Genomic DNA, 15,135 nt, shown 5'->3' on the forward strand with positions numbered 1-15,135 from the left:
CCACCCAAAAAGCAAGACGCGGGGTTTTTTGAAAGTGCGCAGCTGAAGTAGAAACGGTTGATCGGAGTTTGTATTGTTTATTGGAAAAAAAGGTGTGATTTTCGCGTTTAAACAGTGGTTTTGTTGTGTTAATTTGTGCTCTGGATTGCCGGTAATCTTGTGGTGAGTGAGTTGGTGATGGTGAAGTTGTAGGATTTTTGATTTTGAACGGTTTTATTTGTTTAGATCATGTCCAAGATACCGAAACCGTCGTTTCTCAAGAAACCAACGGAAAGCTTGCCCGGGAACGCCCGGCTGCCGCTGACTGATTTGATGAACGTCCCGATGGAACTGGATTACCACGGAAAGCGGGTGGCTTCGCCGGAACTGGTTAACGCCGCCCTGCTGAACAGGACCAAGTTGCGCCGCAGTCGCTCGGCAACGGATCTCAGCAGGCCGAACTTTCACCGAGCAAAGTTCGTTCCTAACCTGGAGACGATCGCCGCAGCCAAGAAGGATCTGCTCGCGACGGCCGTTCCGGCGGTGCCCAAGTTCAACAATCACCAGGTGCGCGAGCTGCAGAGACCGGGCACGCTGCGCAAGAGCCTCTCGACCAGCGATCTCCGGATGAAGCCTGGGCCTTCCGGTGTTGGCAGCAATAACAGCAACAGCAGCACGCAATTTAAAAGACAGCTGTCAACGGTGACCACGGCGACGACTGTTATTCCGACAAAGGCCACTAAGATCGCAGGGGGAACAAGTGCCACGGGGAAGGTGTTTGGGACGACGGTGAAACCGGCTGCTACTGCTATGAGGAAACCGCTTGCGCCGTCAGCCATCGGCAAGTCTAAGGTGCAGGGCGGGTTGGCTGCCGCTAGGAACGTTTCGGCAAATTCCAGTGTAAACAGCAATAAATCTTCGGTATCGTCGGGGGGAGCAGGGAAGAAGGTGGCCGTCAAGCGGATTCCACCGTACGATTACAAGGCGCGGTTCAATGACCTGCTGGAGAAGCATCAGGTGCTGAAGGACAAGCTGGAGAGTCTACGACAGATCAACTCGGACCTGGAGTCGCTGCCACAAAAGTACGACGATTGTCTGCACGAGTTGAACAAGCTGAAACGAGAACATCAACAGCTGCAGGAGGATCACCGGACGGCGTCCATGGAAAACGACGATTTAAAGCTTAAGAATGTGTCCCTCTCGTCGAATCTCAAGGAAACTGAAGCGGAACTGCAATCGCTCAAGAGGCAGTACACGGAGGCGGACTCGGAACGGCGGCAGCTGCGCGAACTCCTCAAAACTCTTCAGGAAACGACAGCACAGCAGGAGCAACGGATCGCATTTCTCCAAGAGGACAACGAAAAGAAGGGTGAAATGTTGTTCAAGGCGAACCTCGAGCGTAAAGATCTGCACAACGCCGTCATGGATCTACGGGGAAACATTCGTGTATTTTGTCGAGTCAGGCCACCTCTTCCGTCGGAAGAGGACCGGCTGGAGTGCGCCTGGAAGTATTTGGACGAATCGTCGCTGGAGATTGGCGCCACCGATGGAAGCAACAAGCGCATGGAGTTCAGCTTCGATCACGTGTTTCACTCGCGAACGCCGCAGGAGGACATCTTCGAGAATGTGGCCCCGCTGATTCAGTCCGCGCTCGACGGCTACAATGTGTGCATTTTTGCGTACGGACAGACCGGTAGCGGGAAAACGTACACCATGGACGGAGTGTCGACGAGTTTGGGCGTGATTCCGCGGACGGTGGATCTGATTTTCGACTCCGTTGAGCAGTACAAGCGACTTGGGTGGGAGTATGAGGTAAGGTCAATTTTGGAATGCTTATTCTGAAGCAAAATTAATGGTCGCAATTTCCCTTCACAGCTTCGCGTCACATTTTTGGAAATTTACAACGAAATTCTGTACGATCTGCTGGACTCTTCCGGGACGACAAAAGAGCTGGAAATTCGCATGGCCAACGCAAAGAACAAAACCGAAGTTTACGTGTCGAACATCATCGAGGAAACGGTCCACACCAAGAGCCAGCTGCGCCAGCTGATGCAGATTGCCAGCTCTAACCGGGCGACGGCGGCCACCGCCGGAAACGAGCGCTCGTCCCGTTCACACGCGGTCACCAAAATCAAACTGCTCGGCACGCACCAGGAAAAGGGCGAACTGAGCGCCGGTTCCGTAAACCTCGTCGATCTAGCCGGTTCGGAAAGCCCCAAAACCAGCACCCGGATGGACGAAACAAAGAACATCAACCGATCGCTCAGTGAGCTGAGCAACGTCATTCTGGCGCTGGTGCAAAAGAACGAACACATTCCGTACCGGAACTCGAAGCTGACGCACCTGCTGATGCCGAGCCTCGGCGGAAACTCCAAGACGCTCATGTTCGTCAACGTGGCCCCCTTTCAGGACTGCTTCAACGAGACGGTCAAGTCGCTCCGGTTCGCCTCGCAGGTCAACTCGTGCAAGCTGCAGAAGGCGCGCAAGAACAAGGTGCTCAACAGCTCGAGCGCGTTCTGAGCGACCTGGTTTAACTTTATTATTTTTATTTTTTGTTACGAACGCTAACCAGTTTTATGAAAACACAACACGTAAGAAAAATCTTTCCATCGTATTTCTTAAACAACTCACTTTACTCGTGTGACAACCCATTCTAACAAAGACCAAAATCTAAAGACTTTCTTTTTTTAAATTGTTTAATAAATATACTAATATAAAACGGTGCTCGTTTCATTTCGGCTCCTCATCCCTGGCGGCCACGGGCAGCGGTTGATTCAGCAGCACCTGGCACTTTTCCGTCGTTTGGTCGAAGATTTGCAGAACCAGGTTGAGCACAAAGATCAGCACGTTCAGCACCAAGCTTGTGTAGTACAACCAAAGCCACGTGCGACGATCCCGAATCTTCTTGCATGCTTCCAGCACCAACCGAATGGGGAGGAGAACAACCTACAAAAACGCATCTCAACCAGTCTTAACATTCGTCTCGAAACTAAACAAAACCTTACCACAAAAATCGCAGAAACGGACGTGATGCTAATCAGCACGTAGAACATCGCCCCCAGCTCCGGGCCGACCGAGATGAGAAGGTACAGCTGCTGAACGTTCACCGCAAGGATGGTCGCGAGGCCGGTAAAATTGTGCACGTCGATCTTCTCAAAGTCCTTGTAGCCATCGCGTTCGGCCGGTGGCACGGTGGACTGCTGGTTCCGGCTTTCCCACTCAAAGCTTTGGAGTGGAACTCCGGGGTCGTCTTGGTTGTTGGTGCGCTGCATGTTACTTTGGCGGCGCTCGGTGACTGTGTGTGATTAGCTAGAAAAGTGCATTTCCGCGACCAAACAAAGCCTGGCCAAATTGTTTGATAAGATAGGGCTGTTTTTTGTTGGTGCAGTTCGATGATAGATAAATCGATGACGTTATGCTGTTGCAAGTATTTTTGGGGCCCCGAATAAAAGTTATCATTTGAGTCATACGTAGGTCATTGACTGGAGAGACTTGTAAATGAAAGTCCCTTGTCTTAAAGCAAAAAACCGTTTTTTACTTAAAAAAAAAAAAAAAACGATACCACTCGGATCAGATTGCCAACACCATGACAGCCGACCATCGTCGTACTCCAGTTGCATGGAAAAGGATTTGAAACTTAAATAATCATAGTTTAAGACAGGGCTAATGGATCTTCTAACTTTCAAATGTCGGAACAGCTGCCCCATTTCAGCGCGATCGCGGTCCTCCAGCTGGCGCTTCTTAAGCTTGAAGATCGTTTTCTGCTGTTTCAGCGATTGTTTGTATCTGGCCACGTTCTCATCGGTTGCGGCTATCAGCTTCATCGCATAAGTTGCTTTCTTCTCGTCAAGAAGCCGCTGGCAGTCCTCGTCGAACCAGCGCTGTTTTCCGTCGATGAGGACGTGGTCGATTTGTGTTTTTGTTCGTTGGGTAGGTGGCGTCCAGGTGACTGTCTTTCCGGGGGAAAAACGTGCTCCGTACCACCGTACCGCTGGAGGCTGCAAAGTTGATGAACCGCTGGTCGTTGTCGTTCGTGGCGGTGTGCAGGCTGTTCGGCCCGATCACCGGCTTGTACATCTTCTCCTTTCCTATGCGGGCCTATGCTGACGATCTTGACGTCCCTCTGCGGGCAGCTGTCGAACTTCTGCTCCAGCTTCGCGTAGAACAATGATACCTCGTGAGGGCAATGTAGGGGAAATAAACCCATTTTAAGCCTAATAAGCGGTCGTGTTTGAATGATGCTGGATAATCTGGAGTGTTCCTTGAAATTCACTGAAACCAAGTACACCAACGAGTAGAGCAACTTTTAGTGAACATTTCTGTTTATTTTCACTTTTACTAAAAGTTATTCTATTCCTTTTACAAGCATTTAAAAAAAAATATTTCCAAAGTGTATTCTAATCAAACGAATGCATTGGGCCACGCCCATCTTCCTATTTTCAGCTTAGTTTCTTTTTTACTTCCACCGCTCTTTTGGGTCTGCCTAGTGCTGCCAAAATTGATGAAATTTGAACACTCACGAAAAGTAGCATTTATAGAGAAAATTTCCTGGCAACACTGCACAGTGGTCCAGATCGCAAAATTGAGTGGAAAACGGATTTTCCGAAAAATGGTGAAGTTTTGGAGCTTTGGTGTCTTCAGAAGAGTTATTGCAAATGGAAAGGGGCAACTTTTGGTTTTGTTGAAAATTAGGGTGGTTTACTATTAGGGTGATTTTGAAAATCTAACTTTTCAGTAATATTTTTGGGATTTTTTTGTCTTTTAGAAAGTTGTTGAGCTTGCCAATTCAAGCAACATTGTCCAAGACACCAAAATTTTATCTCGTAATCTACGTCTTCTACGACCAAATTAATAGAAAGCATCTAAGCAAACCTTCAAAAATCCGTTTTTTGAATGTGGCAATTCAGGGTTAAGCGATATATGCACTTCGGAAGGAACCGGTCAAGAAAAAAATCAAATGGGCAGCAGCGGTAGCGTAAGCAAGTCAGAGAAGGTGAAGAAAGGCCCCAAGAAATCGCTCCCTCTCCTTTGTTCTGCTGTTCGTAAAGCTGTTTCTTGACCCCTTTCCTTCCGATCTGCAGACTAGCCTTTAAGTTTTAGAGAAAAGAGATGTTCGGGGCCCTTTTAGTGCTCAAACAATTTTATTTTTTGACAGGTCAATTTGGACTTAAGGGTCAAAAGTTACAGCCAGTTTAAGGTAAAAAAGATGCAAATTTAAAACTTAAATATCTTGAAAAGGCGCAAGCTTTTGCGAGTTTGACAAACTGTCAACAAAAAAAAGTATAATAGCTCCTTCAGTGAACAGATGTCTCTGTGTACGAGTGTGTATAAGTGGGACCAAAAATATTACTCAGTTTTCTCTGCACTAACTGGACCGATTTAAGTCAAAACGGTTGCATTGGACTCGGTTTAGGGGCCCAATATTTATAAGCTAGAAGTTTCGATCTTTAAAAAGCATTGGAAAGAAGAACTCTTAAAATTTAAGAATATTCTAAGGTTGGAAGTGTGACTTGTTTTATGTAAATTTGCCAATGTTTTTAAAAATGTAATTATTTTAGGGGTCAACATTGGCTGTGTTTTTAACTAACATTTCCTATATTTTAAGTAAAAAGAAGTATGCAGTAATTTTTCTAGTGTCCCAGACTATGCCTCTACGCATTTTTTACAATTTAAATGATAATGGTGCCATTTTATAGCAGAAAATGTGTACAACGAACAAAACATTGAAAGTGACTGTGACTGTAAAAACATGAAAAAAATAGATAGGTAAAATGGAATGATAAGAGGTGATAGAAAAGACCAAATACTGCCAAAAACAAACATAAACTAAACATGATAAATGCAAATCAAAATACTAAAAATGAAACAAGAAAAAACATAAAACAGGAGAAGTAAAATTTTTCGTAGAACAAAAGTTGCTCAAAATGACATCCAGAACACGGGTAAAATAAAAAATTTCGAAAAAAAATTGGGCAGTAGAGGGTTTGAGTTATGTTATTTTTTTTTTTTTTGTGAAAGTTGTGATGGATGTGATACTCAACTACCCGCGAGGGAAACACATTTTTGCTTATTTTTTGCTTGCGTTACATATTCGAATGGTTCTGGGAAAATTGTTTCACAATTGTTATAAATACTTGAGTTAGCGTTGTGTTTTCCTTTCTCAATATATATGCTAACAGTACTATAAATGAGCCTTAAACAAAACTAATAAAAAGCATGCACGGGCGCTGCGTTCCAAAAACGGCGCACAAAAATAATATAAGGGCTGAAAAAATAGAAAAAAAATATCTCTTTCTTGTTCGTACGTTTCTCGTGTTTTTCGTTAGGAAATAGTAAACTTTTTTTTTGTTTTGCTTCAATCAAGTGTGGTGCGTGCGACCACAAAATATCTCGTCGTACCTCTTTTGGTGGTGATCTAGGCACCACCACCACCGACTCCTCCCCCACTGCCTACCTGCAGCACTTCGAAGCAGACGCAGCACACGCGCACCGGTTTGTTAATGGCGAACTTGATGATCGGAACGTCGTTGTTCGAGCAGCGGCTGCACAGGATTCGACCACAGTGACGGCTGTTTGAAAGGGGAAAGAGATGAGAAGGAGTTCTAGAATATACCTAATAGAGTTGAAATTGCTCACCAGTGGTGCTTTCGCATCGTGATGGTAAACTTGGTTCCGCACTCCTGGCACAGCTCGGAGGTCGCCCACGGAGATTCCTGGGGCAGTTCGTCCAGCAGTCGATGCAGCAGCTGGTTCGTGGCTAGCTTAAAGTTGAAAATCGTTAGCCCTTCCTTGTTTTCCGCGCCCAAACAGGCTCCTCGCTTGACCAGGGTGCGGCACAGCGTGGCCTGACCTCGCATGTACGCCAACAGCAGCGGGGTGTTGCCCTGAAGATCCGGTGCGTTGATCGGATACTTTGGCATGCACTCGAGGAACAACTCGAGAATTCCCGCCGCCGTATTGTCCTTGCCGCAACGACACAACTCGTGCAACGGATTGCGTCCCTTCAAGTTAACCGTCTCCGCATTCAGTTCGGACTCGGTCAGCAGCTCACGAACCACCGAAATGTGACCCTCGCGGACGGCAATGTGCAACGCGTTGTTTCCATCACCATCAACGGCGTCGAAATCGGCCCCGTTCTGCAGCAGTGCGGAAACGGCCGCCACCGTACCACGTTCCGCGGCAATGTGCAGAGCCGTTTTCTGCGTAGCATCGCGATCGTTTAAACGCGCACCGGCCAGAATGAGGTTTCGAATGAGCATTTCTTTTTCGGACGCGGCCGCCAGATGCAGCGGAGGAGTCTGGTTGACGTCGTGGACGCGCGAGTTTACGTCCACGTGGATGGAAAGGAGGAACAGGACAGATTCCAGGTCGTCCCGCATGATGGCCAGGTGCAGAAAGTTGCGACCGCGCTGGTCCATCTGCTCGGCGGCGTTCGGCAGGCGCTCGAGGATGTTTTGGGCGGCCTTGTTGTTTCTGACCTGAGGAAAGGTAAGTGAAATTTACATACAAGGCATCACAGAATGAATGGTTTCTAGGGGAGTTATTCTCTACCAAAACCGGAAATGGGTTTTATTTCCATTTTTTTATATGGCTCAAACTTGGTTGGGGCCTTCTCTATTACCAATGAAGCTGTTTTGTGTCATTGATTCACCCATACAATTTTGGCAGCAGTTCATGTAAAAATGATACGTAATTATTTGAAAATCTGTAACTTTCGAATGAATTTTCTGATCAATAGGTACACGGAGAAAACAAAAGCCGATTTTAAATTTTTTTTTCACGAAAACTAAATTTTCCAAATACGGGTCATTCCGTGTCAACTGGATACAATTTTGGACTAGACCTTCACCGATTTGGACCAAACTTGGAAGGAACGTTCATCTATCGACAGTTAACCCTCTACAACCGATTTTTTTTTCGAAAATATTTATTTTTCCCTTGTTGTGGAAGTCATTTTGAGCAACTTTTGATCTACGAAAAACTTTACTTCTATTTTCTGCTCTAGAATGGCACGATTTTCATTTAAATTGTAAAACAATGCGTAGAGGCATACTCTGGGACGCTACAAAAATTACTGCATGCTTCTTTTTACTTAAAATATAGGAAATATTAGTTGCCAAAAGCCAGCCAAAGTTGACCTCTAAAAAATAACATTTTTTAAAACATTGCCAAAGCCACATAAAACAAGTCAAACATCCAACCCTAAAATTTTAAGAGTTCTTAAAATGCGTTTAAGCATCAAAAATTGGCTGAAAATGGATTTTTAAACGATTTTTTAGATCGAAGCCAGTCTAAACGCCGGGTTGGGTTAACAGAAATCTCAACTTTGGCGCCGATTGGATCTTTCACTTTTTTCCTATTAGACCAAAAGACTTTCTTCTGGTTGCATTTTATAGAAAAATGCCCAAGGAATTCGTTAAAAAACAATGCATACCGATATTGTTTCTTTGCAGTTTATGATTTGAAACGTGATTTTCAGCCAAAGAAAAAAAAAACAGGAAAATTGAAGTCTTCTAAGTCTTACCGTCTTACCCAAACAACCCTTAATTTTCTAATGTCGATATCTCAGTAACTAATGGTCCGAGTTCCAATATCGGAGTCTTTTGGAAAACAATATCTTTAATCAAAACTAACACTTCGAAAGGGTGTAATTTGGAATGTTTGGCTCTTTTTAAATGTTAGTCTTGATTAAAAAAATTAAAACACAAAAAAAACACAAATTACTCAACAAAACGATCAAGACACGAATAATTCTGTAATGCAATCGCGTGGCCTCACCGCCCGCAATCGACTTAAGCAGGAAACACAATTAACACTGTTATTTTGGAACACAATTACTACGACAAACTCATCCGGCGGCGTGCCTTCCGGTCAACGATGATAAAGGAAGCACTAGTAAGAAAAGGACGCGTTGCCTGCAATCGACGCATACAGTTCCCGACAGAAATGCGAAACAAAAGGCACACACAAAAAACACTTTTCCCTTCGAAAAAATATTTTACCACCGAGCGCTCCCGTTGCCAGTTATGCACTATTAAATTAGGAGCCATACTTTCAACATTTGAAAAGTGTTTTAATGTGCATTTTACATTTGTCCAGTTGTTTTGCAATCTTCCAAAATATGCCCATTCCCAGCCGAATAAGCGGCCGTGTCTGTATGATGTTGGATAATCTGAAGTGTTCCTTAGAATTTACTGAACCAAGAACACCAGCCAGTACAGCATTTTTGTCGTGAATTGTGTGCTGCGAGAAGATTACCCTCTGAAATGCAGCGTCATCAGTGCATAATTGGCAAAGGTAACGCGTGGTCGTAAAAAATATTCGGAGTGAAAAGTGTTTTTTTTTGTGATTTTCAAAGCCCTTCCTATATCATCGTTGATCGGAAGGCACGGCGTCGGGTGGATTGTGTTTTAATTTGTCGATTAAGGTTTTATTTTTTTGCGGTGAAAAAGCCATTTCTGTATAATGAACGAAAGACGCACTGACAATTTGGATCGTTGAGTTAATAGTGGAGTAACTGTGTGTGAGTGATTTTGTGTGTTAACCAGAAAGACCTTCCCATAGCATCGTTGCTCAGAAGGCTCGCCGACGGGTCTGTTATGAAAGTCCTCCCCATAGCGTCGTAGCTCGGGAGGCAGCGAAAAGCCAATACCTTATCCTACTAACCCAAAAAAAATATTAATCACGTGATGCTTGAAGGTTATGCTGTGGATTCAACGGTCTCAAGCGGTATCAACAAGTATATAGCGAAAAACTATGAGCTTGATGAGTCTGCAACTTCAACTATCGGACTAACATTCCTCCCTTTCGTTGAACTGCAGGCTTCTTGGGAGGGCGCCGGTATTGACTAATAAAGTAGGGATCTTCAGAGGTTAAACAGTGAACGGATGGTTGGCTCCCACTGATCATTTTTGAATCATTGTTTAACTTCAGATGATCTGTCAATAACGGAATTGCAGCTCATTGGCAGTCAACCATGCTCATGCTCATGCTCAAAGAGGGATAAATAAAAATCAATTTAATTTTTTTTTTTTTTTTTTTTTTTTTTTTTTTTTTTTTTTTTTTGGGAGGGTGATCCAGCCGCACATCGTTGATGTCGAAACCTCTAAACTGGGCCCTCGTCCTGTCACGTCCGTCAGTAGTCTTGTCGTACATTACAACTAGAACCAGATCTGCCAATGAATTAGTACACTTCGACCAAATAAACACTGACGCTGTATGGATCTGACTCCAGAATAAATGCACAGTTGTGTGTTATTTATAAGTCCAAAATGTTCAATTATTCATATAAGTCCAAATATTCATTTGCGGATAACTACCTAACTTGAATTGAATACAAGATTTAAAGCAACCTATCCGAAAGCTACTCTTATCTCAAATCCCCGACGACCAAAAAAAACGTTTCTTTTAAAACCTGTCTGGCTTCTTTTAAAAAAACAAAAAAAAAAAAAAAATAACAGTTGATATTTTACAAGTCGTGAATTGAAAAAGAGACGACCATTTGTTCGTCAGAATTCCAGTAGATCCTCGATTCGCAACAATGGTCGATACAATCATAATCCGACAACCGTTAGTTCAACAGATCAACGAATTTAGTCCGATATCATTTCACTATTGATTGATCGAGACTCTATGGAAATTTTGACAAATCAGAATGGTTTTTATGCTACTTGAATGAAAATCACCGATTCTGATAGAATTACTAAATTCACTGTTACTAATTTTGTCCCTAAATAACTAAAGGCAAAGTATAAAAAGTTGATATTTATAGTTAAAATCCTAAATTCTACAAACACTATTTTTTTAAACCCGCATCCTAACCTGACACCCACATTAAGATAGGGAAAAATCACATATGTAGCGGTTCATTGTACAAATGTGATATTTCCACTATCAGAGAACCTCCTTGTCTCGATGACAGCTTACCGGCCATCGATTAAGCCCTGAGACTACGCCAAAGTGGGTTCTCGCAGCATGAAGTGGTGTCCATGTGTAAAAATGGAAGCTTCAGCAATATACTGAACACTTCGATTTTAATTCCACATCGAATCAAATCATACTCTTTGCCAAACAAGCATCAAACCTATGACACTCATTATGACAAAGCCCAGGGAAATAAAAATCAATTTAAGTTAAAAAAAAAAAAACATGAAATAAAACAATTATCGGATGAAATCTCATAACGCCGGTTTCTTCACAACTTTCTCTTGGGAAGCCAAAACACCTCAAAAGAAGTCTCATTGCGCTAAAATAACCCTTACCTGCAGCGCCGCCGCAAACGGCGTATTGCCCGACTTGTCTCGAATCTTCAGATCGATGCCCGGATGACACAGCAAGATCCCGATTATCTCCTCGTGCTGATTCTCGATCGCGATATGCAGCGGCGTTTTCAGATCACAATCGACCGCGTTCACGTTGGCGCCATGATCGATGAGGGTGTGCAGCACGTTGCGCAGTCCCCACTGGCAGCACAGGTGCAGCGGGGACGCCTTGTCCTTGGCTTCGTCACCGCCCTGGCCCTGTGGACCGGGTTGGCGCGGTGAGTCCAGGTCGCACCCGCTTCGGATGAGAAATTGGGCCGCTTGTTCTTTGTTTTCGTCGATCGCCCGGTGGAGGAGGGTTTGGAGGCAACCTTCCGGGCCGGATCCCCAGCAGTCGGTATCAACGCCGTGACGCACGAGAACGGACGCGATTTCGAACTGTTCCGACTGGAGCGCGGACCAGAGGGGGCAGTCGCCCTTGTTGTCGGGGGCGCTGAAGGAGACTCCGCCGATGCAGAGCGCGTCCACGACGTCCGGGAGACGGCAGTGGATTGCCAGTTGGAGCGGGGATTCCTGGTCTGCGGTGAGGGCGTTCATGTCGGCACCTTGATGGATCAGGAACACGGCGGTTTTGGAATCTTCCTTCAGGATGGCTTGGTGAAGTAGGGTCATGTCTTGGCCGTTTCGAGCGTTGACGTCGGCACCTCCCTTGATAAGTAGTGGGACTAGATCGTTGTAACCTAGCGAGAGGGCCAAACTGAGGGGCGAATCGCCCATTGCGTTCTTCAGGTTGAAATCCATCGTTTCCGCGGCGGGTTCACTTGCCGCGTTTTTGTAGTCAATGAAGGCCATAATTACGTCCGAGTTGTTCGATTCGACTGCAAAGTGCAGTGCCGTTTTCAGTTCCGCCACGCCGGATTGCAAATTTGGCGAAGCGCCCTTTTCCAGCAGAGTGCGGACCAGGCTTGAAAGTCCTTGAGCGGACGCCACATGCAGCGGAGTCAGCCCCGCTTTGTTCACGTGGTTTAGGTTGGCGTACTCGGCCAAGAAAATTGCGGCATCTTCCAGCCGGTGCTTGGCCAGCGTGTGCAGCAAACTGTCTCCACTGTCCGCGTGGATCGGGTTTGGCCGGGCTCCCTTCTCGAGCAGGCGCCGCGCCAGATCGAACGGTGGCCCGTCGGTGTGCGGTGGCATCAGTGCAAACTGCAAGGCACATTTCTCTTCCAGCGTACGGATGTTGGTGTCCAGGTTCGCAACCCCATCACTGAGCAGCTCGTCGATCATGTCCACGTGCTGGGAGGCGATCGCTATGTGGAGGGCGGTACTGAAAAACAAAGCAATCCCATTACCACGTGTTACCAACGACAAGCAACAATCTCTTCAACTCACTATCCCTTATAGTTCTGGACGTTCGGATCGGCCCGACGCTTCAGCAGCTGCCGTCCGATGCTCAGCATGTCGCGGAACGTTTCCGAATCGGTGCTCCGCTCGGCGTACGTGCACACCAGATGCAGCGCCGTATCGGACGTGTCCCGCGTCACCAGGTCCACGTTGCAGCCCTTGTCGAGCAGGAATTGTGCCGTGTAGCCATCGCCCCGCTTGATGGAATCGATCAGCAGCGTGCATCCCTGATTGAGAAGATTTTTCAGAGTTAGTTTTGGTTTATGAAACAAGTTTGACGGAACTTACATCCGAGGTGAACGCGTTGATGTCGGCTCCACCGGTTTCCAGCAGGGTTTGGGCGATGGCGGCGCTGCGACCCATCAGAGCCAGCCCAAGCGGCAGTTGTCCTTGCGGAGACAGGCTGTTGACAATTTCCGATAGCTGTAAGGAAACCAGAAAATATTGGCGTCAAAATTTAAGATAAAGAAAATAGATTAGGTAGTTGAACTCATAATGCAATTTAAAAACTACTGTATCTCGAAGCCGTTGCATCGCATCAAAAAATGGTCATAGACAAACATGTAGGAAATTGGACGAGCTTGCTGAAAAAAATACACTGAAACAAAAATACACGCCACTTATCTGAGTTTTTTTTTGATTTTTAAGTCTAAAACTTAAATTTAAAGATGATGTCACGATTTGTTTTCGTTCAAAATTTTTGAGGAAATAGCCTAAGATGTTACCAAAAGACTGACGAAAAATGCAGGATAGTATGTCTCTCCTAAAAAAATACAAAAATCATTTACTAAAATTGTTTTTTTAAAAAGTGGTCTAAACGTCAAAATTTTTAAAAACCAGTAGTGGGAATCGATTCTCCAGACAATTTTACATAAAAGTCTCCATATTGACCATTGTCCTATGTCCAATCCTTGGGAAGATACAGCGGATTTAAAAATAAAATTGTTGAAAAAATTGGGTTTTTGATGTTTTTGGCAATTTCTATATGACAGGCTTGATTTTTCAGTCTCTTTACCGGAAAGCTCGTCCAATTTCCCATAAGTTTGCCTGTGACAGCTTTTTGATTGGACTCGTTTTGATATTTACGTAAGCTAATTTACTATCCAGGTTTTTACCACACTGAAAAAATATTCTATTTTCAGATATTAGCAATGTAATTAAGCTTATATCCTTATATCTGTAAGCTCTGACATCCAATTGAAATGCTGTCAAAGACAAACTTATGGGAAATTGGACGAGTTTTCCGGTAAAAATAGTTACCAGACTGAAAAACCAAGTCTGTCATATAGAAATTGCCAACTTAGGCTATTTCCTCAAAAATTTTGAACGAAAACAAATCGTGACATCACCTTTAAATTTATGTTTTAGACTTAAAAATCAAAAAATCTCATAGATGTGTCGTGTATTTCTGTTTCAGTGTATTTTTTTTCAGAATGCTCGTCCAATTTCCAACAAGTTTGTCTTTGACCACTTTGTGATACGACTAGAGGGTGACGATTCTCGAGATTTTCAATTTCCCGGGAATCGAGAGTTGAATTTAGCAATTTCCCGGGAATTCCCGGGACCCGGGAGTTTTTTTAACTAATCCAATGGTGCCAATAATGTTTAAAGAAAAGTAATAAATGTGTTTCTTTTCAATGAATTCAATTGCAATTAATCCATACTTATTCAATTAAACGTTAGTTAAGTAGCCTCATCATTTTCGCAAACTATGAAACTTTTTTTTTCTGAATCTGCAAATACAAGATCGTTTCTTGAGCTTTTAAGGACTCAAAACTGTAGTTTAAAATGTCTACGAATCTTAATTCGCACTGAGTGATTTTTCAATAGAAGCAAAAAATTGTTTTTAGATTATTTAAATTCGTTTTCTTTCCCTTTTAAGATCAATTGTACATATTCATTCAAGAAATAGTAAACAGGAAAACCTGAATGTTTACATTTGGCAGACCTTAACTTCACCAAGATTTTCCAAAATATAATTTTATAATGAGGTTAATGCGAAACACAAAATGAAATGACTTATTGAAATAATAAAAAATACTTTGATAAAGCGTCATTAACTTAATGAGAATAAAAAAAAACAAGATTATGACGATTGCAATGCTCGAACGAAGAAATGGAAATTATACTTATATTTTAATGGCGTTTCCCTCTCAGGAATAATAAATAGAAATAATATTTGAAAAACTTTAGACTTCATTTCTGGGGTGCAACAGCTAAGTATGCTTTAAAGTAAATTTTGGGGTCCACATTATTTTGGGTTCTCTCAATTATAGTTATAGAATATTAGATCAGCATTGGTTTATTCGAACTTAAACATCGAACATTAAACATCCAATGTTCTAAACAATTTCGATTTTTTTAAATGTTTTACTGATAATTTTATATAATTTTGCTTCGATATTTATGAATTTGAAATTTCCCGGGAGTCTCGACCAAATTTCTCGGGAATCGAGAGGTCCAAAAATTGTCGATTTCCCGGGAATTCCCGCTC

At 43.7% G+C, this 15,135-nt stretch overlaps 3 protein-coding genes across 3 annotated transcripts in view; 1 reads left to right on the plus strand and 2 right to left on the minus strand.

Moving 5' to 3' along the window:
- Positions 1-2,593, plus strand: LOC120417886 (protein claret segregational). Its single transcript, XM_039580107.2, has 3 exons — positions 1-162; positions 226-1,791; positions 1,855-2,593. The coding sequence occupies exons 2-3, from the start codon at positions 229-231 to the stop codon at positions 2,497-2,499; spliced, it is 2,208 nt and encodes a 735-aa protein (XP_039436041.1). The 5' UTR covers positions 1-162; positions 226-228; the 3' UTR covers positions 2,500-2,593.
- Positions 2,572-3,434, minus strand: LOC120417887 (uncharacterized). The gene is made up of 2 exons (XM_039580109.2): positions 2,985-3,434; positions 2,572-2,925 (listed from the first exon to the last, which is right to left on the minus strand). The coding sequence occupies exons 1-2, from the start codon at positions 3,249-3,251 to the stop codon at positions 2,710-2,712; spliced, it is 483 nt and encodes a 160-aa protein (XP_039436043.1). The 5' UTR covers positions 3,252-3,434; the 3' UTR covers positions 2,572-2,709.
- Positions 3,435-6,039: 2,605 nt separating this feature from the next.
- The window catches only part of LOC120417868 (rabankyrin-5), a 60,821-nt gene continuing 51,725 nt past the window's right edge, over positions 6,040-15,135 (minus strand). Inside the window, exons 3-7 of the mRNA XM_039580089.2 lie at positions 12,930-13,064; positions 12,630-12,868; positions 11,241-12,564; positions 6,616-7,457; positions 6,040-6,548 (exon numbers count right to left, since the gene is read on the minus strand). Of these exons, the coding sequence (XP_039436023.1) occupies positions 6,395-6,548; positions 6,616-7,457; positions 11,241-12,564; positions 12,630-12,868; positions 12,930-13,064 (2,694 nt within the window). The 3' untranslated portion in view covers positions 6,040-6,394. The remainder of the gene's footprint in view (positions 6,549-6,615; positions 7,458-11,240; positions 12,565-12,629; positions 12,869-12,929; positions 13,065-15,135) is intronic.

Source organism: Culex pipiens, chromosome 3 (assembly GCF_016801865.2).
Source record: "Culex pipiens pallens isolate TS chromosome 3, TS_CPP_V2, whole genome shotgun sequence".
Classification (NCBI taxonomy): Eukaryota; Metazoa; Arthropoda; class Insecta; order Diptera; family Culicidae; genus Culex; species Culex pipiens.

Coding starts and splice junctions, on each gene's coding strand:
- LOC120417886 (XM_039580107.2), top strand. CDS start 229: ATGTCCAAGATACCGAAACCGTCGTTTCTCAAGAAACCAACGGAAAGC. Junction 1,792..1,854: donor GACTTGGGTGGGAGTATGAG/GTAAGGTCAATT, acceptor TTCCCTTCACAG/CTTCGCGTCACATTTTTGGA.
- LOC120417887 (XM_039580109.2), bottom strand. CDS start 3,251: ATGCAGCGCACCAACAACCAAGACGACCCCGGAGTTCCACTCCAAAGC. Junction 2,926..2,984: donor CCGTTTCTGCGATTTTTGTG/GTAAGGTTTTGT, acceptor GCGTTTTTGTAG/GTTGTTCTCCTCCCCATTCG.